The sequence below is a fragment of the Gadus macrocephalus genome, chromosome 6 (assembly GCF_031168955.1).
Source record: "Gadus macrocephalus chromosome 6, ASM3116895v1".
Lineage (NCBI taxonomy): Eukaryota > Metazoa > Chordata > Actinopteri > Gadiformes > Gadidae > Gadus > Gadus macrocephalus.
This window is the reverse complement of record NC_082387.1, coordinates 25,891,685-25,905,864: the sequence shown is the minus strand read 5'-3', so window position 1 is coordinate 25,905,864 and position 14,180 is coordinate 25,891,685. Positions and strand designations below refer to the sequence as shown.

The 14,180-nt window shown below is 51.9% G+C and overlaps 1 protein-coding gene across 3 annotated transcripts in view; it reads left to right on the top strand.

The window, feature by feature from the left end:
* Positions 1–14,170, top strand: part of LOC132460165 (CREB-regulated transcription coactivator 2) — a 20,430-nt gene extending 6,260 nt beyond the window's left edge. For 2 of the 3 annotated variants that reach the window (XM_060055224.1, XM_060055222.1), the window contains 10 exons: positions 37–167; positions 511–590; positions 933–982; positions 1,889–2,154; positions 3,407–3,882; positions 5,563–6,138; positions 6,408–6,587; positions 9,021–9,092; positions 9,354–9,549; positions 9,987–14,170. In XM_060055224.1, the coding sequence (XP_059911207.1) occupies positions 37–167; positions 511–590; positions 933–982; positions 1,889–2,154; positions 3,407–3,882; positions 5,563–6,138; positions 6,408–6,587; positions 9,021–9,092; positions 9,354–9,549; positions 9,987–10,159 (2,200 nt within the window). In that variant the 3' untranslated portion in view covers positions 10,160–14,170. The remainder of the gene's footprint in view (positions 1–36; positions 168–510; positions 591–932; positions 983–1,888; positions 2,155–3,406; positions 3,883–5,562; positions 6,139–6,407; positions 6,588–9,020; positions 9,093–9,353; positions 9,550–9,986) is intronic. The other variant, XM_060055223.1, reaches the window with a different exon arrangement.
* The last annotated feature ends 10 nt before the right edge of the window (positions 14,171–14,180 follow it).

Here is a 14,180-nt window from a genome sequence, read left to right as displayed (position 1 = left end):
TCTCATGCTGTCTGGATGTCTCTCGCCCCTCTCCAGGACCAACTCTGACTCTGCGCTCCACACCAGTGTGATGAACCCCCCCTTGGGGGACCCCTTCTCCTCCGGCCACAGCCTCCCCCACCAGGCCCCCCGCCGGGCCGGGCAGCCGGTGGGCGAGGGGCGGAGAAGTACGTAGGGCCGTGTTTGTTTTTCTGAATTAATTAATGAATACGATTATTTTATCCAGCGCCTTTCTCATACTCACGGTCGCTTGACAGTGCTTACACAGAACAAGACGGCACAACAACACAAATCATATATACAGAGGGTCTATGCATTCACGGACGGATAGAGCTAGGGAGTTCCAGAGTTGTGGGGGGGGGGGGGGGCCACAACGCTGAAAGACCTGCCACCCAGGGTGGAGAGTCTGCTGCGGGGGACGGGGAGGAGAGGCTTGTGGTCAGATGACCTGAGTGAGATCTCCTCTGTTCCCTGGTCGGCCATCTTGACCCGCGCTGTTTGTCCCCTCAGTGTTCCCGTACCCCGTCCCGCCCATCGAGGAGAACGTTCTGGACGAAGGGAAACTGCTCAAGCCCTGGGACTCCAAGAAGGTAAGCGACTCACCTGTCTTGTCTCTCTACCCTGTCTGTCTCTTTACCTGTCTGTCCCTCTGCCTCTCTACCTGTCTGTCTCTTTACCTGTCTGTCCCCCTGTCCCTCTACCAGTCTGTCTCTCTGTTTCTCTACCCGTCTGTCTCTCTGTCTGTCTTACTCCACATGTCTCTCTACTTGGCCCCCAACCAGTCTACCTGTCTATCTACCGTCTCTATATCTATCCATCTAGCTGTCTCTCTGGCCGTCTGTCTATCTGCCCGTCTGTCCGCTACCTGTCTGCCTATTGTCGTGGTATTGGGAGTTATAATGAACTAACAGTGCTTATCTTCTCCTGGCTAGTTGCCAATGCTGTCGTCACGTCCCAAGTCCTGCGAAGTTCCTGGTATCAAGTAAGAGACTCACTCACTCACTCACTCACTCACTCACTCACTCACTCACTCACTCACTCACTCACTCACTCACTCACTCACTCACTCACTCACTCACTCACTCACTCACTCACTCACTCACTCACTCGTTTTTAATTTGACCTCTTCGGACAGCTTGGGTCAATTCATTCTGGAACGTGCATCTTTTCAGGGAATTTGTACAATAAATCCATAACAAATACCGAATATTGATTGTCTTATGTGTCCGTAATCCATTATATTGACCGGGTATTCCCAAGACGCTCACGCTCTGCAGCGAGCCAGTCACAGTTGATTGGCGCGGCGCTGTACAGCGAACGTAAACAAACAACTAAGCTAAAGGTTAGCATTTCGCTAAGCATTTCTTTTCCTCCCGAGATCCCGCTAATGTTGTTATAAAGTAAAGGGAAACAAGATATCTATTCTTCCTCCACCTCTCTCGCTTCTCTGCTTGGTGTCGCTTATAGTTTGCCTCCCTCGCTCTGGTAACGTCACGTAGGCCTACGTGTAACAACGAAGCTCCGAATACTGATTTAAGCTTTGAATACAAATTTTCCGAACGAGTATTCGAATATTTGAATAATTCGGGCCAGCCCTACACTCTAGTTAGTTTAGCCAAACATTTATTGATTTCTCTTTCCATTTCTTCTTCCCTCCTCCTTTATTTTCTCCTCACTTTCCTTTTCTCTCGCTTTCCCCTCTCCCCCCCCTCCTCTCCTCCCCTCCTCCCTCTTCTCCTCCCCTCTCCCCTCTATCCCCCCTCTCCTCCCCCCTCCTCTCCTCCCCTCCTCCCATCTCTTCCCCCTCTCCTCTCCTCTCCCCTCTTCTCTCCCCCTCCCCCCCTCTCCCCTCTCCCCCCTCCCTCCACCCCCCCCCCCCCCCCCCCAGTATCTTCCCCTCCCCGGAGCAGCCCTCCTCCACCACGCCCCACCTGCCCCCCCCGGCCCTCAACACGGGAGGCTCCCTGCCCGACCTGTCCAGCCTGCACTTCCCCTCCCCGCTGCCCACGCCCCTGGACCACGACGAGCCGGGCTACCCCGGGTCGGCCTCCCTCAGCGGGGGCAGCAGCACCGGCAGCCTGGCCTCCACGCTCAACCACCTGGGCATCAACCCCGCACACGGCGCCGGGCACGCCTTCCACCAGCACTCCCCTGGTAGGGTGGGGGTGGGGGGGTGTGTGTGTGTGTGTGTGTTTAGAGCTGGGCGATTAATCGGTTTTTAATCGTAATTCGAATTTATGGTCAATCTATAAAAAAAAAAAAAAAAGAGTTGCCTAAAGTCTGTGGCAACCAAATTTTGCTTTTGTTAATCATTGTTAATCTTCAAATAAAATCCAAACTTAAAAAAATAGATATATTTCTCAATTATCGATTCAAATCGATAATCGGGTTTGAGATTTTATTTTTAGGCCAAATCGCCCAGCCCTAGTGTGTGTGTGTGTGTGTGTGTGTGTGTGTGGATATTGTTGTGGTTTTGTATAAACGTCAAGCCCACGTTTTCGGTGTAATCGTGGGCTTGTTCCGACTTCCGTTCACACCCCCAAGTAGAGGTGAGATATTTTAGATTAGCTATACTTAGATGAGGCTGATAAGTTGACTCTGCCATACTTGGGGCCCTATGATTTCTGCGATGTTGAAACGGCAGAAATCTAGAAATGGAATCAACTGTTAAACATGAACATTTAAAAAGTGTACTGTTATAACTTGTTTAAATATTGACGTTGCATTAATTAACAATAGTAGACACTGTTGCTGATGATGCAATTAGAGGAGGACACAAATCATAAAACACAGAATTTGGGGGGGAAAAATACGGAATTTGGAAAAAAATAAACCAGAATTCATATGGCTCTATGTGCTCGGTTAGCTGCTGTCATCAACTCATTGTTCGATGACAGTGCAGCAGTGACACACCGACGAGTGTGGATTGAACGGGTTGGCTGCATCGCTGCTCTGTTGACCTGGGAGATGGAGGTCATGTGACACTCACCTCCTCCAGCAAGAGGTGGTTGCTAGGATACGGAGGCCTGCTTGAAGGATGCTCTGTCTCGCCACAATAACAAAACAAGTGTGTGTGTGTGTGTGTGTGTGTGTGTGTGTGTGTGTGTGTGTGTGTGTGTGTGTGTGTGTGTGTGTGTGTGTGTGTGTGTGTGTGTGTGTGTGTGTGTGTGTGTGTGTGTGTGTGTGATGTCGTTCTGAGTAAATCTCAGAAAGACCAGGGCAGATGTCCTTGTCCCTCGCCTGGTGAAACAGAGAGTGAAAGAGACCGAGCGCTACGCTGAGCGAGAGAGAGAGAGAGAGAGACGGACATGAGCCATGTTTTATTCCAGTGATTGAATTCTAAATGCGTTTCGTTCAGCCCCCTCCCTGACGGGATCTGACCGGTGTCTCCCCCCCCCCCCCCCAGGTCTCCTGGCGTCCCTCCAGAGCACGCTGAGTCACTCCTCCCTGCACTCGTCGCTAAGCAACCCCAACATCCAATCGTCTCTCAGCAGCCACTCCTTCCCCAGCTCCCTAAGCTCCACCTCCCTGCAGTCGTCGCTTAGCAACCCCTCCCTGCAGTCCTCGCTATGCTCCTCCCCCTCGCTGGCCTCCTCCCTCAGCAGCCAATCGCTGCACTCCTCGCTGAGCAACTCCTCCCTGAGCGGCCAGCCGGTTGCCAGTAGCAACCCCAGCTACAGCAGCGCCGTGGGCGGGGCCAACTCCTGTGGCTCCTCCTACTCGCCGCTCCTGAGTGGCCAGGGGCAGCCGCCACTCAGCACGTCGCCGCGGAGACGGGCCCAGCTGTCGCCGCTCATCCTGCCCATGGGGGGGGAGGGACGGAGGCACCCCTCCAAACAGTTCTCCCCCACCATCTCCCCCACGCTGTCCTCCATCACACAGGTAACTCACACTCACTCACCCTCACTTTCACCCTCGCTCTCAGTCACACACACTCACTCTGACTCAATCTCACTCTGACTCACCCTCACCTTCACTCTGACTCAATCTCACTCTGACTCACCCTCACCTTCACTCTGACTCAATCTCACTCTGACTCACCCTCACCTTCACCTTCACTCTGACTCAATCTCACCCTCACTCTGACTCACTCTGACTCACTCTCACCTTCACCCTCACTCTGACTCACTCTCACCTTCACCTTCACTCTGACTCACTCACCTTCACTCTGACTCAATCTCACCCTCACTCTGACTCACTCTCACCTTCACCTTCACTCTGACTCACTCACCTTCACTCTGACTCAATCTCACCCTCACTCTGACTCACTCACCTTCACTCTGACTCACTCACCTTCACTCTGACTCTCACCCTCACTCTGACTCACTCTCACCTTCACCTTCACTCTGAATCACTCACCTTCACCCTCACTCTGACTCACTCTCACCTTCACTCTGACTCACTCACCTTCACTCTGACTCACTCTCACCCTCACTCTGACTCACTCACCTTCACTCTGACTCACTCTCACCTTCACCTTCACTCTGACTCACTCACCTTCACTCTGACTCAATCTCACCCTCACTCTGACTCACTCACCTTCACTCTGACTCACTCTCACCTTCACCTTCACTCTGACTCACTCACCTTCACTCTGACTCACCTTCACTCTGACTCACTCTCACCTTCACCTTCACTCTGACTCACTCACCTTCAATCTGACTCACCTTCACTCTGACTCACTCTCACCTTCACCTTCACTCTGACTCACTCTCACTCTGAATCACTCACCTTCACCCTCACTCTGACTCACTCTCACCTTCACTCTGACTCACTCACCTTCACTCTGACTCACTCTCACCCTCACTCTGACTCACTCTCACCTTCACTCTGACTCACTCACTCTCACCCTGACTCACTCTCACCCTCACTCTGAATCACCCTCACCTTCACTCTCATTCACTCACCCTCTCACTCACTTATACTCACACTTTCACTGTCACTCACACTCTCTCACTCTCACGCGTTCACTCTGACTCTCACACGTTCATTCTCACTCAAACTCACTCACTATCACATCTAACTCTCACTATCACACTTTCACTCTCACTCTCCCTCACACTGTCAAACTCACTAACTCTCATACTCACTCACGCACACACAGTTTCACACTCGCTCACTCACTCACTCACTCACTCACTCACTCACTCACTCACTCACTCACTCACTCACAGGCAGTGCTGTCGTGGTGTCTGGAGCTCAGTTCCACCCTACTGCCTCCTCTGGGGTCCGGCTGCCTGTTTAACCTCCCCTCCCCTCCCTCCCCCTCCCCCTCCCCTCCCCTCCCCCCCCCTCCCCTCCCCTCCCCTCCCCTCCCTCTCCCCCCCCTCCCCTCCCCTCCCCTCCCTCTCCTCCCCTCCCCTCCCTCCCCTCTCTCCCCCTCCCCTCCCTCCCTCCCTCCCCTCCCTCCCCCTCTCCTCCCCTCCCCTCCCTCCCCTCTCTCCCCCTCCCCTCCCTCCCTCCCCCTCCCCTCCCCTCCCCTCCCCTCCCCTCCCCTCCCCTCCCCTCCCCTCCCCCCCCCCCTCCCCCTCCCCTCCCCTCCCCTCCCCTCTCCTCCCCCAGGGAGTCCCTCTGGACACCAGCAAGCTGCCCCTGGACCAGCGGCTACCCCCCTACCCCTTCAACCACCACCCCCAACAGAACCACCACGCCCAACAGAACCACCACCCCCAGCAGAACCACCACCCCCAGCAGAACCACCACCCCCAACAGAACCAGGGCGGCTGTGTCCCCCCCAGCAGCCAGCAGCAGCAGCCTCCCCCCTCCTCCTCCTCCTCCCTGGGTCAGCAGAACCCCCACCTCACCCAGATGCATCGGCTCCAGCAGCAGAACAGGCCCAACTCCTCCCCCGCGCACCTCCACCACCAACACCAGTATCAGCAGCAACAACAACAGCAACAACAACAGCAGCAACAACAACAACAGCAGCAACAGCAACAGCAGCAACAACAACAACAACAACAACAACAACAACAACAACAACAGCAGCAGCAACAACATCAGCAGCAGCAGCAGCAACAACAACAACAACAGGATCAGCAGCAACAACAACATCAACAACAACAGCAGCAGCAGCAGAACCTTCAGCTCCAGAACCTGCGAAACGCGCAGATCCAGATCCAGCAGCACTTTGGAACGGTAAGCTGGTTCCCTTACGTTACCACGGCGACCTGCAAGGGAGGCCGAGACCGACCACAGTCCGTGGTCGAGATTGAACCGTCTTAAACAGTCGAAGTGTCCGGGCGGCCCGTCAGCAAAATGCTTCCTAAAATAGTGACGTAATACTTGTAGCGGTGTAATACTATTGTAACTCTAATCCGCAGAAGTGCACGAGTCTTGTTTTGCTAGCTCTCAGTTGGGTATTTGATGGCCTGATACTCACCCTCGGGTCCCCGTCCCTCCTCCAGCAGCAGAGACCGGCCAGCGGGCCCCTGGATGCCCCCAGCGCCCCGCTGATAAAGAGCGAGACCCAGCAGGAGCAGTGTGAGCAGTCTCTCGGGGGCCACTCGGACCCCCAGAGAGCCAGCGGGCTGATGCAGCTGCAGCAGCTCAACCACTCCATCGCCTCCGAGCTGGGACTCTACAACGTACGCACTGACAGAACCAGCTGCTAGGACACGCATGCAGACCTAGATACACACGTACAGACCTAGATACACACGTATAGACCTATATAGACCTAGATACACACATATAGACCTAGATACACACGTCTAGACCTAGATACACACGTATAGACCTAGATACACACGTACAGACCTAGATACACACGTACAGACCTAGATACACACGTACAGACCTAGATAGACCTAGATACACAGGTATAGACCTAGATACACACGTATAGACCTAGATACACACGTATAGACCTAGATACACACGTATAGACCTAGATACACACGTCTAGACCTAGATACACACGTCTAGACCTAGATACACACGTATAGACCTAGATACACACGTATAGACCTAGATACACACGTATAGACCTAGATACACACGTACAGACCTAGATAGACCTAGATACACACGTATAGACCTAGATACACAGGTATAGACCTAGATACACACGTATAGACCTAGATACACACGTATAGACCTAGATACACACGTCTAGACCTAGATACACACGTCTAGACCTAGATACACACGTCTAGACCTATATAGACCTAGATACACACGTATAGACCTAGATACACACGTATAGACCCATATAGACCTAGATACACAAGTATAGACCTAGATACACACGTATAGACCTATATAGACCTAGATACACACGTATAGACCTAGATACACACGTACAGACCTAGATACACACGTACAGACCTAGATACACACGTACAGACCTAGATACACATGTATAGGCCTAGATACAGACGTACAGACCTATATAGACCTAGATACACACGTATAGACCTAGATACACACATATAGACCTAGATACACACATATAGACCTAGATACACACGTGTAGACCTAGATACACACGTATAGACCTAGATACACACGTATAGACCTATATAGACCTAGATACACTCATACAGACCTATATAGACCTAGATACACACATACAGACCTATATACACACATACAGACCTATGTACACACATACAGACCTATATAGACCTAGATACAAACATATAGACGGATAAGAGATAAGGACCCGGTCTTGCTAAGATAAATCAGGTGGCCGACTACAGAGGAGGTAAAGTAACCAGGTGAACTAGACCAGAGATGAGGTGGATCATACGCCCACGAGACTAACAGGAAGTCAGCAGAAATAGGGCTGTTTCACTAACCTTTGGAAAGCCCCCAAAATGTTTCTGCAGAATTACACAGAAACGGCTCCTCTATTCTTGGCACCGGAAAGGTAGAAGAGGAAGAGTTGTGTTTTCTGCGCATGGGGGGGGGTTAAACCCACTGATTCATAACTCAGACCTGGTGCAGGTGAGGTCACTGCACATCAGAGAACATCAATACATACTGACACTGTCACAGTCATCTATTATTCTAAACAAGCTGTTAACTCTCAATACCTTATGTTCATATATATATTTTAATATGTACAGAATATCTTGTTTCTAACGCTGTGTCTTAGTCTAAGTTTAAGTCTGTCCGACTGTGTCTATCTTGCTGTATAACTGTGACTAATTCTCTGTCCAACTATCTGTCTAACTCTATTTAACTATATTTAAATGTTTAACTCTATATTTAACTGAGTTTAACTCTCTATTTAACTATATTTAACTGAGTTTAACTCTCTATTTAACTATATTTAACTGAGTTTAACTCTCTTTTTAACTGAGTTTAAAACTATATCTACCTCCCTGTTTAACTGAGTTTAACTCTCTATTTAACTATATTTAAATGAGTTTAACTCTATTTAACTTAAAACTCTATCTACCTCCCTGTTTAACTGAGTTTAACTATATCTAGCTCCCTGTCTAACTCTCTGTACTCTGTAGGATACTCTGTGACTCTATTTAACTGAGTTGAACTCTTTAACTTGGTTTAACTCTCTGTACTCTGTAGGATACTCTGTGTGACTCTATTTAACTGAGTTGAACTCTTTAACTTGGTTTAACTCTCTGTACTCTGTAGGATACTCTGTTTGACTCTATTTAACTGAGTTGAACTCTTTAACTTGGTTTAACTCTCTGTACTCTGTAGGATACTCTGTTTGACTCTATTTAACTGAGTTGAACTCTTTAACTTGGTTTAACTCTCTGTACTCTGTAGGATACTCTGTGTGACTCTATTTAACTGAGTTGAACTCTTTAACTTGGTTTAACTCTCTGTACTCTGTAGGATACTCTGTTTGACTCTATTTAACTGAGTTGAACTCTTTAACTTGGTTTAACTCTCTGTACTCTGTAGGATACTCTGTTTGACTCTATTTAACTGAGTTGAACTCTTTAACTTGGTTTAACTCTCTGTACTCTGTAGGATACTCTGTTTGACTCTATTTAACTGAGTTGAACTCTTTAACTTGGTTTAACTCTCTCTGTACTCTGTAGGACTCGCTGTTCAACTCTCTGCTGGAAGACCCCTACCTGAGTGCCCAGCTCTCCGAGAGAGGCAGCCAGCAGGTACACACACACACACACGCACACACACACACCCCTACAACCACACACACACACACCCACAAACACACACAAATACACACGCACACACACACACACACACACACACACGCACACACACACCTACAAAGTCACACACCTACAAAGTCACACACACACACACACACACACACACACACACACACACACACACACACACACACACACACACACACACACACACACACACAGTCCCAGGTGCCAGTGTGTGTTGTGCCCCCCCAGTTCGGTATGGAGGGTCCCGGGGAGGGTCTGTCCCTGGTGGACGGGGCTCTGGGGGACCGGAGCCAGTACCCGTCCCCCCAGGGGTCCCTGGACCTCCTGGAGCTGGGCCCCCAGCAGCAGCAGCTCCTCAACCTCCACAACCACGGCTACGGCCCCCCGGAGCCCCCGCACGCCATGCCCAACATCATCCTCACCGGTGAGGCCGTCTGTCTGTCTGTCTGTCTGTCTGTCTGTCTGTCTGTCTGTCTGTCTGTCTGTCTGTCTGTCTGTCTGTCTGTGGCTCTGAACCCGTCTGGTGCTCTGAACCCGTCTGTGGCTCTGAACCCGTCTGTGGTTCTGAACCCGTCTGTGGCTCTTAACCCGTCTGTGGCTCTGAACCCGTCTGTGGCTCTGAACCCGTCTGTGGCTCTGAACCCGTCTGTGGCTCTGAACCCGTCTGGTGCTCTGAACCCGTCTGTGGCTCTGAACCCGTCTGTGGCTCTGAACCCGTCTGTGGCTCTGAACCCGTCTGTGGCTCTGAACCCGTCTGTGGCTCTGAACCCGTCTGGTGCTCTGAACCCGTCTGTGGCTCTGAACCCGTCTGGTGCTCTGAACCCGTCTGTGGCTCTGAACCCGTCTGTCTCCCCCCTCCAGGCGGCTCCCCTCCGGGCCTGTCTAAGGAGATCACCAGCGCCCTGTCCCACGTGCCGGGCTTTGAGATGGACCCCTTCTCCCTGGACCACCTGGGGCTGGACCTGCTGGACGGGGACCTCATGCTGGCCGACCCGACCGTGGAGGACTCCTTCAGGACCGACCGCCTCAAGTGACCCCCGACCCCCGACGACCCCAGAGCACACACACGCATGAACACACACACACACACACATGAACACAAACACACATTAGCAAACACACACTTAAACAAACACATAAACGTCAAAACCTACACCTATGCGCACACACACACACACACACGCACACTCTGGAGGTCATAAGGGGCCGTGCCAGAGACGAGACAGCCAATCAGGAGGAGGCGTCCGTCTCTCCTGTCTTGTCAATCAAAGCGCCATCCATGTCCCGAGGAAGGGGCGGGGCTATGGGCGGAGCTAGCCGAGTGGGCGGAGCCTCCTGATGGCAGTTCCAGTTCCGGCATTACCCTGTAACCGCATGCTCGTGAAGAAACGGCATGAGCCTGCACTATGTGACCCCGTGACCCCGCGACCCCGCGACCCCGCGACCCCGCGCTGAATGCTATCGCAAAGAGCTCACCCTGCTACCGCTGCATCCTGATTGGCTGATGATAACGCCAGGCCATGTCGCTCAACGGAGCGGTGGTTGGCCCCGCCCCCGTGTGTGCTGACGACGCTCAACAGAACGCTACACCGCTGTCCGGACCGCTTCGTAGAGTCGCCATGCGAAGCCACTATCAGGACTTTCTTTTTGTACCGACCTCGCGTGGGACACGTTTAAAGCGCTTGCACAACCAACACAGAGACGGACCACTGGCCAATCAGAGCGGAGGTCCTCAGCTATAATGATTCCAGACGAGTCGCCCCAACAGAAGACGAGCACCAGACCAGGACACCACCCGCCCCCACCCTGGGGACACCACCGCCCCCACCCTGGGGACACCACCGCCCCCACCCTGGGGACACCACCGCCCCCACCCTGGGGACACCCCACCCCCACCCTGGGGACACCACCACCCCCACCCTGGGGACACCACCGCCCCCACCCTGGGGACACCACCGCCCCCACCCTGGGGACACCACCACCCCCACCCTGGGGACACCACCGCCCCCACCCTGGGGACACCACCACCCCCACCCTGGGGACATCACCGCCTCCACCCTGGGGACACCACCGCCCCCACCCTGGGGACAGACCAGGACACCACCGCCTCCACCCTGGGGACACCCCACCCACCACCGTGGGGACATGAGTCTTCCATTCCAAACGGGGAAACTCCTGGTGTTGGCTTCCCTCAGGTCCTCAGAATGTTGCTACTGGACCCTGATGTCTGCGGAGAAGAGAGGATAAAGACGTCCGGATCCTGGAGAGGAAGAAGAGGATGAGGAGCATGAAGAGAAGATGAGGAGAGGATGAAGAGCATGAGGAGAGAATGAGAGAGGATGAGGCGGTGGGAATGGAAGAGCGGATGAGAGGGAGAGGATGGAGATGATGGAGAGGATGGAGATGATGGAGATGGTGTTAGAGGATCAAGGCAGATCTTTTTTTTTAAGTTTGTGGAACCCGTTTGGAACACCCCCCTGGTCCGGTCCTCTGGGGGGCCAGACGTTTCAGACCCTCGGTCCTTTAGCTCTGGTCGGGTCCGGATCCACCAAAGTAGTCTTGGAGATAGTTGTAGGCAGGAAGCCATTTTTGCCCAAAAAATTATATATTTTTAAGTTGCTCAGTGAGTTTTAAACGACTCAAGAAGAAATGTTTTTATCGGACCTTGCTGGTTCTAAGATACTTTCCCGTTATCATGGAGGATTATAGAGTCATATTAAGGAATAAATCTAAACAATCATATGCAGTTGTTGCTAAAACAATCCGTGCTTTATTCTCAGGCAATGTAACCCCCCCCCCCCCCGCCCCCCCCCCCCAAAGTCAAGTCCCCTTCAAAGTAAGAGCCCATAGCTTAGAACCTACCAAAAAGCATTCTTAAGATCTACTGTTGTGGTAATACCCCTTTAAACCCCAAACACTGTGACGGACAGCTCTTAATCCCGCCCCCTAATGTACACACGCTGCACTTCTGTCGAACTTACAGCCATAGCTAAGCAAAGCAAAAAAGAGTTTCTTTATCTAACGCAGGTAGTTTATAATACTATGAAGAAGTTTTATTTTTAATAGAGAGGTGGCCTATATATGTATATAATTTGAAAAGATGTATGTTGTATAAAAAAATCTATTTAAGAGCAGGAGCTTCTCGACGTTTGAGCAGCTTGCATGGTCGAAGAACGGAGAACCACAGTGAGGAACGTAGAACCACCGTGAGGAACGGAAAACCACCGTGAGGAACGTAGAACCACCGTGTGTGTAACAGCACGTGCGTTGTGCATGTCGCCTGGTGGACCAGCTTCTGCCTGCATCAGCCTGACGCAGAAGCTTCGCTTGGCCTTCGCTAAAACCAGCGCAAACTGGTTCCCAGCACGTTCAGTCTTGTTTACTCTCCCGCGTCACACATCATCCGCACCGTGTTGTTAAAGTGTTTCATCACCGCTGAACACACCCCCCCAGGCAGAGTAGAGAGGCGTGTCGCGGCCGGGGTGTGGCTCACCACGCACCCTCCGAACCCCACGATCCCATTGGCCGACGAAGCCGGGTGGCCGTGATGTCATTCAAGATGGCGCCCGGCTACTATTTACTGATAAGTCGGCTTTTTATAGCAGGGGGTGGGGGCGTCTTCACGACGATGTCATTGGAATCAGACCCAGAACCTTTCGACACCAGTGACACCAGCAGACCCGCTTCACAGCCAGATGGTTAGGATGACCTTCGACCCCCGAAGCCCCGGCTTGTGGCGGTGACTTAGGAGCTCGCCTGACAGCGGTGACCTCGGCGTCCCCGGCGCCCACGGCGCCCACGCCGCGGGTTCCTTCTCCAGTTATGATTTCAGTGTTTGTTTTTTTTTTGTGACGCTCCGATGAGGTCCGTCCCGGCGCTGGTCGCCTGCGGGACGCCTCGGAGACGTGCGGCGAGACGTTTTGCCTCGGTGGGAGGAGGCGAGGGGGTCGAGGAACGCTGTGGGCGTCTGGGGATGTTGGGGTCAGAGGTCGTGGGGGGCTATCGCGTCCGTTACCGTTCTGCAGTCATGACGAGGTTTTAACCTTTCACGTGCTTCAGTGGTGGAGGAGACGCCGCTGAAGCACGTTAAACCAACCACAGTGTGAGCCGAGTTGGACGTCAGAATGTTAGATTTCAGCCGTCGCAGCAGACGCTCTTCATCCAGAGCGACTGGGTGGATCACGGGTACATTCGGTCGAGGAGCAGGTATGAGTGTCTTGCTCGAGGACACAGGTCAGACTGCCAGACATGGGGGTTCAACCCCGACTCTTTCGGCTGGGAGTCCAACACCCTAACCACTATACTACCCCCCCCCCCCCCCCCCCCCTTAAGAGATTCAAGAGTCCACGAGTATCGAATCCAGACTTTACGTTTTGCTAAGCCAGGTTTTGGAGACTTCATTTTATTATACGTCAGAAATTCTCTGCTTTCGTTTTGTTTGTTGGGATTTTTTTCCCCGTTCCCTCTGTTGCCGCAGCAGCCATCTGATGAGTAAGAAGCAGTTAGCCTACTCTCGACAATGTATTGCGTTTCTGAAACCCGAGCCCAGAGACTATCTTCGGACAATTCACTGAGAATGTTCGGCCCCGTGAACACGCCGCCGCCCCCGAAGCGTTTCTTGCCGTTATGCAATAAACTGTACCCCTCAGTAAGCAGACTGCAGTTCTGAGCTCCGCCAGCAGGGGCTGCTGTTGACCAGCGACGTGGTGTGTAATAGGGATCAAATATGGCCATATTTTTATTGATGTACTATATTAATTGCTATCATATTAATGTCATTGTTCTGTTTTACATCTAGTTCTCGCCTCATGTTTTAGCGTCAAACAACAATGAATGAACGTATGCATCTTGCTTTTTTTTGTTTTGTTATTATAACTTGACATTGTTATACATTTTTATTTGAGACCTTTAATAAGCAGGGAACCCGTGTTTTTTTGTAAATAATGTCCGTAAACCATAGGTGCTTCTTAAACCTAACATGAAAAAAAAGATTTTTAAAAGACTGTATATTATTTTGCAAAAATAAATAAATAATAAAAACGACACATCGAGACT